This window comes from Gossypium hirsutum, chromosome A11 (assembly GCF_007990345.1).
Source record: "Gossypium hirsutum isolate 1008001.06 chromosome A11, Gossypium_hirsutum_v2.1, whole genome shotgun sequence".
NCBI classification, from domain to species: domain Eukaryota; kingdom Viridiplantae; phylum Streptophyta; class Magnoliopsida; order Malvales; family Malvaceae; genus Gossypium; species Gossypium hirsutum.
In genome coordinates, this window is record NC_053434.1 from 18,809,011 (window position 1) to 18,821,273 (window position 12,263).

General features: G+C 33.2%; 2 protein-coding genes across 3 annotated transcripts; both read left to right on the forward strand.

The window, feature by feature from the left end:
- Window positions 1–169: 169 nt before the first annotated feature.
- LOC107924715 (heterogeneous nuclear ribonucleoprotein 1) lies at window positions 170–8,001 on the forward strand. 2 transcript variants are annotated; one of them, XM_016855284.2, is made up of 5 exons: window positions 170–675; window positions 820–966; window positions 1,229–1,453; window positions 1,797–2,994; window positions 7,531–8,001. In XM_016855284.2, exons 3-5 carry the CDS (start codon window positions 1,235–1,237, stop codon window positions 7,542–7,544), a joined length of 1,431 nt encoding a protein of 476 aa, XP_016710773.2. In that variant the 5' UTR covers window positions 170–675; window positions 820–966; window positions 1,229–1,234; the 3' UTR covers window positions 7,545–8,001. The 2 variants fall into 2 exon arrangements, with proteins under 2 accessions (XP_016710773.2, XP_016710774.2); XM_016855285.2 differs by lacking the exon at window positions 820–966.
- A 1,068-nt stretch (window positions 8,002–9,069) lies between these two features.
- LOC107923683 (exopolygalacturonase) lies at window positions 9,070–10,941 on the forward strand. Its single transcript, XM_016853861.2, has 4 exons — window positions 9,070–9,353; window positions 9,439–9,747; window positions 9,832–10,347; window positions 10,429–10,941. Exons 1-4 carry the CDS (start codon window positions 9,126–9,128, stop codon window positions 10,789–10,791), a joined length of 1,416 nt encoding a protein of 471 aa, XP_016709350.2. The 5' UTR covers window positions 9,070–9,125; the 3' UTR covers window positions 10,792–10,941.
- Window positions 10,942–12,263: the final 1,322 nt, after the last annotated feature.

The window sequence follows — 12,263 nt, forward strand, 5'->3', positions numbered from 1 at the left end:
TAGGCTAAGGACCCCACCAGAATCAGAGTCAATCAAACATATCAACGGTCTCTACTAAATTCCATTGACGAAAGAAATGAAAAAAGATATGATGAAGATCAGACGGTTTGATTTATTAGAAACTACGCCACAATATCACAGTGAAAGTGCATAGGGTTGGAAACTTTCATGCATGCAAAGGAGAACCATCGAGGGGTATGAAGATGCGGCGTAGAGTAAAACATCGCCAATAAGTATAAAACTAGGAGGACAAGCAACTCTCCTCTTGCCAAATTTATTAGATAAAAAAAATTCCTAGAAAATTTGTAAAATATACAAAATAAAAATAGAAAAGAAAATCAATCTGTATTTCGCTATATATATTCCTCACAGGAATCTTTGCAAAGCTTCCATTTTTCTCTTTCTCCCTAAAGTTTTATTTTTCCTATTTTTTATTGGTTGAATGTAAATTTGTACAATTACTAAATTTGAATTCTGGGTTGCAAAGAAAAAAATGGATTAGATTTTTTTGTAAGAAAGGACACAATTGACAAGAGAACATATTATTTGAAGGGGGCAAGGAAAATAGAAGAGAAGAAAGGGGATGAAATTAACCTCCTCTATTCTTATTCTTATCAAGCCTCCTCACAGATCATAGATTTTTGCAAGTTTTGGCACTTGAGTTTCATTTGATTGGTGGGTTTCTATTTTTTTTTTTGCGACGAATCTGGGTTTGGATTTTATGTTCTGCTTAAATTTCCAATAAATATATAAAACTGTATCAAGTTTCTGATTGATCGTCCATCTGTTTTTGTTTTTTTTTGGCCCTCTCATTTCTAGATTCCTGGTGAAGTTAAATTCTGGATTGGTCGATTGATTGATCGTGGAAGGATCTGTTTGTTTCTAAATTTTGAATCAGAGAGAAAATTTTCATTCAGAAAATTTTCATTCTGTGTCGAATTACACTTTTTGTTGTTAAAATAAAAGGTAGTGAATGGTATCTGCATTATTGTGATTGGATGGCTTTAGTCAATAAAATGCGCAATTTTGATTCTTTATTATTAATTTGATTTTCCAAGAAGGAATGGTATGCTATTGGTTTTTGATTGGTCCTTGTTGTTGCAATGCAATTTTCATGGATTACTTTGGATCCAGTATGGAATTTGGCCTTTTATGTTGAAGTTAGCATTTGATTTGCATTTGCGGATAGTTTGGACTTTGTAATGACAGAACTAGTTCTATATTGCAGAAAACGATGTCTGGGAATGGTAAGCTATTTATTGGTGGGATATCTTGGGACACCAATGAAGAGCGTCTCAAGGAGTATTTCAGTACCTTTGGTGAGGTGGTCGAGGCAGTGATCATGAAGGATCGGACCACAGGGCGTGCCCGTGGTTTTGGTTTCGTTGTTTTCTCTGACCCAGCTGTTGCTGAGAGAGTTATATTGGAGAAACACAACATCGATGGTAGGATGGTAAGTTGTTGATCTTTAAGCACTACGTTTTAGATTAATGTTGTCCAATGTACTTTTCATTGGTGCTATTAGCTTATTGAAGCAAGAAGTGAAGATTCAATTCCTTATTGGTGTTATGAACCAGATATCTAATTGCAGGAATTCGTAAAATTCCGGTTCTGAGTCCAACTAAATTTCAAAATTGAGCCAAGAGTAATTGTGCTTCCTCTTTTTTTATCTTTTTCTTTGCGATTGCTATTGGTTATGTTTGTAGTTCTCTTAATTTGGTATAATTACTTATTTTTAGCTGAAAGAATTTGAGCTGTTTAAGATTTATTTTCATCATTTAGTTACCTGTGCTCAGGTGGAAGCAAAAAAGGCAGTTCCTAGGGATGACCAGAACATTATGAGTAGAAGCACCAGTAGCACCCATGGTTCACCTGGCCCGGGTCGCACAAAAAAGATTTTTGTTGGTGGTTTAGCATCTACAGTCACAGAGAGCGACTTTAAGAAGTACTTTGATCAGTTTGGAAATATCACAGATGTTGTAGTGATGTATGATCACAACACCCAAAGGCCTAGGGGTTTTGGATTCATCACTTATGATTTAGAGGAGGCGGTGGAGAAAGTGTTGCTAAAAAATTTCCATGAACTGAATGGTAAAATGGTTGAGGTTAAACGGGCAGTTCCCAAAGAGTTATCTCCTGGCCCCAGTCGTAGTCCCCTTAGTGGATATAACTATGGTCTGAATAGAGTTAACAGCTTTCTTAATGGCTACACTCAGGGATATACTCCAAGTAGTGTTGGTGGCTATGGACTTAGGATGGATGGTAGATTTAGTCCAATTGCTGGTGGTCGAAGTGTGTTTCCTCCTTTCGGTTCTGGTTATGGAATGGGCATGAACTTTGAGCCAGGGTTGAACCCAAGTTTTGGAAATAGTGCAAACTTTACTAGTAATATGAACTATGGGCGGGGATTGAGCCCTTACTATATTGGCAATAACAATAGATTTGGTAGTCCTATTGGATGTGGTGGGACTACTGGAGGTAATACTTCCTTTTTCAGCTCAGTGACCCGTAATCTTTGGGGAAATGGGGGGCTCAATTATAACACAAATGCTGGTAGTTCTGGTGCATATATGGGATCTGGAAGTGGTAGTATAGGAGGAAGTTCCATTGGAAATAGTGGAATTAATTGGGGTTCTGCAATTTCTAGTCAAGTTGGAGGGAATAATGTTTCTAGCAATAGTGCGAATTTTGCCTATGGAACTGGTGATAATAGCTTTGGGTTGGGGACCGCAGGGTATGGGAGAAACAGTGGGACCAATGTGGCACCAACATCATCATATGTAGCATCAAATGGTGGTTATGATGGAGCCTTTGCAGATATTTATGGTGGTGCTTCAGTTTATGGGGATACCACTTGGAGATCATCAACATCTGAGCAAGATGATTCTGGTTCCTTTGGGTATGTACTTGGTGGTGCTGCTTCTGATGTTTCGGGTAAAAGTTCTCCTGGGTATGTTGGTGGTTATAGCGTTAATAGGAGACAATCAAATAGAGGTAAGACTTCATACTTAGCATCTAAAATCTCTCTATAAATAATTTTCAGCTTGAGAAAAATTCATTGTAAATGTTTTAAAGAATCAGTATTGATATTAATAGGAGTTTAGTAGCACAATCTTTTTTAAGTGTTTCAGAAGCAGAACGAAAGAAAATAGTTTCGTACGAGGACTCTTTTAGCTAATATTTGGGTTAGGTCTTAATTTGGCAAACACCATTCCTCTTAGTGATATGATCTTTCATTTCTTAGTAGCTGCATGACGTGCTTGCTAGTTTTAGAAGAACCTTCTCTGTCAAGATTGATATACAACTTTCTGTACATAATGACCATATGATTCATTCATTAATTAATTGAGTGTAGTTGTGTATATTAAATGTGTATATCATCTACAATTGACAGTTCATGTGACGTCTCTGAATAATTTGGTAACTTTTGATAAATTGAATCTCTAAGAACGGAAAAAAAAAGATAACAAAGTTTTCTGTTGAGTCAGGAATGCTACTAAAAATTTAAGGTATGATATTAATATTGGTCAGTGAAAGTAATTGTTGGCTTTTACAAAGATACTTATCTTAATGTAACAATAGCATAAACAAACTTGAACACTTCTGACCTATCTTATTGTTTAGCAGTTCTGTTGTTAAAGTGTTTGTCCTTGGACAAGTTGAGTTGGTTATTTTTGGCTGTCAATTAGTGTTTTCCATTTCCAAGCCCCTGGTTCGAGGGTTTTGAATGCACAACTTTTTCCTAAAATTAGTTTCACTTTTAGCTTTATTTTCATTATTTTGTATGTATGTGAGGATTTACAGGTATTAAACTATATGCGCTTAAATTTATAATTTTCTTAAAGAGTTTGTGTTGCATTGTTTAGATATTCAGTTGTTGAATTACATTCTCTCTCTACTCATTCTTCCATGTGATTCTCTTTCCCTCCTATTTGTATATCTCTTTTTCACCTTCTCTTCAGTTTTCTTGTCCTTCTAACTTTTCCACACCATTCATAGTCTTTTCAGCCGCTTATTGGTTATCTTATGTTTTTATGATCTTCTAGCCCTGACATTACTTGAATTGTGATCAATCATTCATTCCTTGATATCTCCTCAGTCTTTTTAAAGTTTAAAGCATATTAATGATTTACAAACTTCTTCACTAGACATTTCAGTTTCACCTTTGCTTGAGCATATTAAGTTCTGGTATATTCTAAGTGGAAGTTCCATAATAGTTGCACTTTGATATTTGATTTATAGATACGATTATTGTGAATATGTCAATTTATTATTTTGGACAGGCATTTTTTAGTGATTGCATGCTATTAACTTCAAAAGTCAAATTACTTGTTCGGGTTTTGCCTAAGCAATTTGAAAAAATATGTAACGTTCACATCAGTCCATACAAACTAACACACATAGATACGATTCCCTGATAACTGGTTGCAAGAGTTCTATGTTTCTGTCACATTCATTTTTCATGGCACCTACAAATCTTAACTTTAATATAATCATAACAATTACATGATTGCCTTGGAAAATTACTTCTCTCCTTTAAACTTTCACATGCCTCTAAGTGCTACCTTTGCCCTCTTCTCTTGTAATTTACCCTAAAACTTTGTTTGTCCTTTCGTTCTAACCATATTTGGTGGTCTAATGCCCATTTTACAATCTTTCCTCTTGATTATGGTGTTGTCGGGTTTGTAAGCATAAAATTGGTGAAGTGCTTAAAGAAGGATGTCAGAAATTGAATGGAAAATAGGAATGAGTCGAGTTTGGGCCTTGCATTAGTGTGGTTTAGCATTGTTTTTTCTGTTATGACATGGATCATGAACTTCAACCAATTTTCTTTTGATATTGACAGAGGTGTATCACTCTGTTTTCCTGACTTGTCACTAGTATCTAGTCTTTTCTTTTTTTTTTCCTTTTTCTGTGAGACCCCATAATTTGCTTATGGGACTCTTTCATTACTCCTTGCTTCCTCATTTATTTAATTTAAGGTCACAAAAACGTGGGAGGTACTAATAAGAGAGCCAGATACAGTATATTTTGTTGTAAAAAAAGCATTAGTTTGTATCTATCCATTGTATAATATACTCGAACTAATATCTTTTCAAAAGGTAGAAGACAAATAAGGGGATGCCTTAGTCAAGTATCTTTTCTGTTTGTTCTAGTTATATTTGTTTAGAACCCATGCTTTTAATTCAATAGAAGAAGAATACATTTGTCTTTGAGTATAAAAGGTGTGCTTTTTAGAAATAGAGCTGCCCTGTCAAATTTAGGATAAGGACATCCATCGAGTAAGCTTAATAGTTACTGTATTCTTTTAAAAGAATTAGCATTGGGGAAGACTTGGGCTAACAAGTAATTAATAATACATTTTTACTTATTAAGAAAAACCTAAATGTACATTATCATTTGTTTCATTTAAGGTGAAAAATTTTTCATTGCCTTGTTTTGAAGGCTCCAGCGCTGTGAAGTAGCCTTATGTCTCTTAGAAAACTCGTCTTCACAAATGTTGTAAAACACCCAAAAGATGCTAGGTAGCCACTAGAAAAACATCAAACCAATTATTATTATTATTATCATCATTATTGTTACCTGTATTTGGGTGCAACTTGAATTTGCACTTTGTTCATTTTGTGGAGGATTGCTGGTTTGATTTTACTTTACACATATTAATTATGAAATTTGTATTAACAAAAGTAGAATGAAAGTTATCAGTTGATGTAGGACATCAATGCATATTTGTTAGCCCTGTAATTTACTTTGAATGACAATTTAAATGAGCTAAAAGTAGTATGATTAGACTGAAGAAGTAGATTGATATTTGGGATGATCATTAGAGGAGCCAAAATGTAAACCATACTTGCACAGAGGTGGAATGTTCTAAAGTTTCACTTTTGGCTTTCAGCAACAATTGGAGATTTATAGATTTGAAGGATTGAATTCCTTGGATACAAAAGAAGGGAAAAAAAGAAAAGAAAAGAGAGGATTATTTTGACATTTGGTTTTGAAAAGAAAGGGAAAAGAGAGATTCTTTCATGATCATCTAGGGAAGAAACTACTTGAGAATCTAATCCAGGAATAGAATCAAGCATATTATTGAAAAAGTGGGCTGGCAATTCTAAAGTTCTTTTAGAATTGGATCTTTTTGATGAGCAGGAATTCTACAAGAATTTGCTTGTTGGCTAATGAAAAGGGTCATAGGCTCAAAGTCTATTATTGGTTTATTATGTGCAGAGTTTCATAATTAGATTGCCTTCTGATGTGTATCATTGCAATAAATGAGCTTCACCAACTGGCAAGTGGAAACCATTGTTAGTTCCATCATAATTTAAGTTTGAAATCTCTGATGCACTTGTGATTGCTTTAATACTATCTTTGTTACTTAGAAATTAACAAAACATGTTTCTCAATAGTTTTAAAAAAGGATTAAGCGTGAAAAATGTCCTTAGAAAAAAAGATAAAAATATAATTAAGTCTATAGGTAAAAAGTTCATCTTATTGAGCCTCTAATGACCTGAAAAATTAATTAGGTTTTTCCGTTAACGGAAACTATCAATAGACCGATTTAATCATTAACGATATTGACATTGCATATCACATCAGTAAAAAAATAAAAAAATAAGTGGTGTTGATGTGGTATGTTGACGTTAAAAAAAAGTAAAAATTATAAAAAATTAATAAAAGTATATATATCTAGAATGAATATAGACAATATATATATATCTAAAATGAATTTAGACAATTGTTTGTTCAGATGCATTTGAATATGGATATATAGTTATTTGAGTGAAAAGCTATAAAAATATTTTTAAAATTATAAAAATTAATAAAAAATTATAAAAATTTAAATATGTAAAAAAATAAAAATATTAATAATTCAGAAATATTTCAAAAAATTATAAACGCTAAAAATTTATAAAAAGTTTCTAAATTTTTAAAAAAACCTTAAAATTAAAAAAATATGAAACACAACAGTTTCATGTTTCAAGGCATAAAAACATGAATGTATACAAAAATTTCATCTTTCAGTTTCATATTTTATAATTTTTAAGATATTTCGAAAATTCGGAAACTTTTTTTATAATTTTTTGAAATATTTATAAATTATTAATAATATTTTATTTGAATTTTTACATATTAAAATTTTTAATCCTTTATTAATTTTTATAATTTTAAAAATATTTTTTTATAGTTTTGCATTCATCTTGAATAAATCTGGATAATAATATATTTAGATTCATTGAATTTGGACCTTTTTTTTTTTTGCTTACGTTAGTGCAATAGATTCTTTTTAAAAATTTTGTTGATGTGGCATGTTACATCAACATCGTTTGCCATATCAATATGTCATATTAGCATTGTTAACAGTTAAATGGGTAACATTTAATCAAAAATTTTTTTAGGGATTATTAAGGAATCAAGAATTTTTTTCCAAGAGTTTTAATTGCATTTTTATTTTTTTACTAAGGTGTTTTTAAAAACATATTCTTGAGTTGGTTTCTTTACTCTTACACAAATTTTATTTTGTATTGGATCCAGGAATCGCTACCTAAAAGATGATTTCAGTTTATGGCAATACTGTAGGTGAAGATATGTTGTGAAGCAGGTGATCTGTGAATTCCCTCACTAATACAAAGTTGGTTATCTAGAGCTAACTAGAGTGCCTGTTTTGAAGAAGAAAAATTAGAGTTAGAGATAAGAAGGGATTTTGTGTCAAGGCTTGAGGTTTGAGTTAGAGCTGCTTTGGTATTTTTTTTTTTGATATAAACAGAAATGTGTGATGCATTTCATGTGAGGCTAGGTTTTGTGTTCTGTAACGGTTGTGGCAAAGTATGCCTTGTTTTCTTCTCTTCCATTATTTGAGTTTGTGTTTCAGTCAGATTGTACGTGAGGTATTAGTGTGAAACATTGAAATAGTCTGCTGCTTTCTTCATGAAATACTGAAATGGAAGATTTGAAACAGAGTTTTGATGTTATAGTTTTTTGTTTGTAATAATCTCATATTATACCCCTCCACATGTTCACCAATTAGACGATCATTAATCATAGGAGAGGATGTGGATGATCCGAAGTTACTCCCTCCTGCATTTACCTATGAGTAAGGTTGTAAACCAGCTTAACGGGTTTCTGATTGAATTTTCTTTTTCTCCTTTGGGGAAGGGAATGGGAAACAACACATAATTTATGGGATTTGACGATCGAAGGAATGTCTCACACACTGAGGTGGTGAGTTTCATAGTTTGGTAGGGATCTTTGGCCATGCCTGGAGCTAATGATTTGCGCCGTTGATTGCTGTTTTTTTTTGTCTTTTCTAAACAAAAAGAAAGGAAGACTCAACATGAATATACGAAATATGTTTAAAAACAAGTTAAGCATTGTACATGAAGGTAGTCCGAAGACCCAACATGGTTAAGGGTGGAACGTTGTTTGAGCAATTTAACTACATTATATATAATAATTATATCAGATAAAATTAATTTAACCCCTACACCTTTACATTGATAAAAAAGGAAAAACAAATTTACGTTCTTCATTTTTTTTTTCATTTTACAAATGAATATATATTTTTAAACTCTTTCAGTTTTTCGTAAATATCAAGTCACCTGAACTTAATCTAAAATTTCTCTCAAATATGTCAATTATTAAGAAAATTGAAAGCACATATATTTTATATTTTTGCCACCCTGTATTTTTTTTATTCTATTTTATTCTCTAAATTTATATCTTTTACTGAAACATATATATATATATACACAAACACACTATTTTTATTTTAGGGGCCAGGGCCTTGAAAGCACCTTAAATTCGCCTATGTAATAGTTTGGAACATTACACTATTAAAAAAACAATATTTATTCAGCTTGTGAAGATCTTAATGAATTTTATAAATGTAGAATATAATTTATTGATGAACTATTTCTCACAAAATGTAGTTTCATGTGGGTATTTCATAATAACAATTCCGCTAAGAATGTCCGAATTTTAATCAAAATGATAAAATTAGAAAGCCTTTGGTTGGCTGTAGCTTTCTCAACTTCACTATATAAATGGTTTCAAACAGACACTAAATCCATACTCACTGCTTCTCCACAACAATTTCTCATTTAAAAATATAAATAAAGAGAAAAAAGATTATGGGTGTAAAAGAGATTATCACTGCCATCTCAGTATTATTATTGCTTTTCCCTTCAACCGTTAAACCCCGAGCTGTTGGTGGTGCTCAACCTGCTGGAAGTGCTCAATCTGCTGGAGGTGCGCAGGGTGGAGCGCAGGGAGGTGCACCGGGAGGTGGAGGAGGTGTTACTTTGGATGTAGTTGCCCAATTTGGAGCAAAGCCCGATGAGAAAACAGATTTGAGTCAGGTAACTAAGCATAAAACGCACTTCATTTTATTCGTCAGCGGTGGAATATATAGATTTTAAATGGTGTGTGTGTGTGTGTGTTTAGCCATTGCTGAATGCGTGGAAAGAAGCATGCGCATCGCCAGCTCCGTCCAAAATAGTGATTCCTGCAGGGACGTTCCTTTTAAGTCGAGCAGTCCTGGAAGGTCCATGCAAGGGTCCTGTCGATATTCAAGTTCAAGGCACCATAAAGGCTCCGCCTGATCCTAGTCATTTCAAAGACGATATCTGGGTTATGTTCAACCACATCGAAGGGTTTACGATGTCCGGCGGTGGTATTTTCGATGGCCAAGGAGCCCTTGCTTGGTCCAAGAACGACTGTCATAAAAATAAAAAGTGTACTTTATTTCCCATTGTAAGGTTTTCTTTCCCCACGCAGTAATTTGTTCTTTTTACTCTAAACCTAATATTCATGTTTCTCTGTTCTGATTTGAGACAGAACATAAGATTCAATTTTCTGACGAACGCCTATATACATGATATAACCACCAAAGACAGCAAACAGTTTAATGTTAATGTTTTGGGATGCAAAAACATTACTTTCGAGCATTTCACCGTCACTAACCCCGAGCATAGCTTAAACACCGATGGAATTCACATCGGGCGATCAGATGGAGTCACTATTCTGCACTCGGAGATAAAAACGGGGGACGATTGTGTTTCTTTGGGTGATGGTTCTAAGAATGTGGTCGTCAATGGAATTAGCTGCGGTCCTGGTCATGGTATTAGTATCGGCAGTCTCGGAAAGTTCCAAGGTGAAGAACCGGTTGCCGGAATTAAAATCGCGAACTGCACCATCACTAATACTATGAATGGTGTTAGAATCAAAAGTTGGCCAGCCTCTTATCCCGGCACAGCATCGGATATGCATTTTGAAGATATAACGATGGATAATGTTAGCAATCCTATCATTATCGACCAACAATATTGCCCATGGAATCAATGCGATTTAAAGGTATGTACTTCACCAAATCTTTGATAGAGTGGAAAGGGTTAAATGGGTATCTAACGCATTATTATTGTTGCGTTAATACAGAATCCATCACGAATTAAGCTTAGCAATATTAGCTTCAAGAACATCCGAGGCACTGCTGCAGGTAAAGAAGCTGTGAAGCTTTTTTGCAGCGCCGGATTCCCATGTGAAGGTGTGGAACTCGCAGACATTGACCTGACTTACACTGGACCCGATGGACCTGCCATATCCCAATGTTCCAATGTCAGTCCCAAACTTAGTGGCAAGCAAAACCCTCCTATATGTGCAGCCCCTGCCGCAACAAGCCCCGGTGGCCAAGCAGGCCCCGCCAAAGCAAGCCCTGGCGGCAAAGCAAGCCCCGGTGGCCAAGCAGGGCCCTCCAAAGCAAGCCCTGGCGGCAAAGCAAGCCCCGGTGCAACTGCTTAATCAAATATTGGAGTAGAATATGAAATTGTTCTTGTAAATAATGGGAGAAAACATATCCCCAGACATTTATTTTAATTTCTTAGTCTTTTATTTATTTAGATTATTTTTTTTTATAAATACCACGTAAGTGTCCAATTTTTTGTTATGTAATTTACACGGGTACTTGTCGTTAAACCTACAACTACTTGAAAAAAATATAATTAAGATTAATAGAAACCAGTAAATAGGTTTGTATCCACCGAGATTAATAATAATTTTATTTCTTTAATAAATAAGTAAAATAATAAAGATAAAGGGTTGCAATTAAAAATTAAAATAAAGTAAAAAGAAACTCATAAAATAAAGAAAATAAAATTAAATTAAAAGTGACTATGTTTAAGTTCTCCAATCTTAATCTAATAATGTCTATTTATAGTGCAAAAATAATATATTGGAGAAAATATAAAAGTATAATTAATTATATAAAAGAAGAAAATTTCAAGATATTTTAGCAATTTTCGCATCAAACTTCCAGGTCGTTTATGATGTCTTCTTAATGTTTCTGGGCTTCATCCGTGAAAAAACTTTAATTAGAATTTTCAATTTTCTTCGAATCGACATATTATGGGCCTAAAATAGAGGTTTATAGCTCACTAATGTTGCACTGTGTTAAAGACCAAACCGCAAAACTTTTTAAAAATAAATTTTTTCTCCCGTTATTCCCTAAATCAATAATAAACAAAATGTAAGTATAAATAATATAATTAAAAACATAAATAGCATAATTCAAGAAGAGAACTATCACAAAAGTAAATAGAGAAATTACATGTGTATCAATACTCAAAATTTTGATCAAAATAGTCTTTATTGATTTTTTTCTTTAGCTTTTATTTGATAATATAATTACACACAATAGGTCATCTAAAATAGCATCCTTCTTGTAAAAAATTCTGTTAATCTAGTAATGGATTTTGATGTGGTACATTAGTCCATTTGGTGATTAACACGTGATTTTTTTTTATTTTTGACTAAACTTAGGGGCATCTCTATAATTAGTCCAAATAACTTTTTTCTTTTCTTGGAATATGAATATTTCAATGGTGGCATCATCAACATTTGAATCCTCTTTAAGAAGAGAGAATTGAATGACGGCAATGATAAACTATGACCATGACTCCACTATTTCTTATGAGCCTACCTACCAACATTACACAATCAACCAGTATAACAATTTTTAGTGGTGTCTCCAAAGCATGGATCTATTCCTTAATTTCAAATGTGTGTGAAAATATTGAATTATGGAGTACTAATTCTGAAACTGAAAGAATGATGTTACAACGAAAGGAACAAACAGCTCATATAGAAAATTTGTTTGTATGATTCGACAAAATTTTCTTCAGTATTTTACAAATCAATTGTTGTGATTATATCTTAAATAAAATGAAAGATTAAAGAGAAAAATGTCAGTGGTGATAACTACCATGAACAAATTT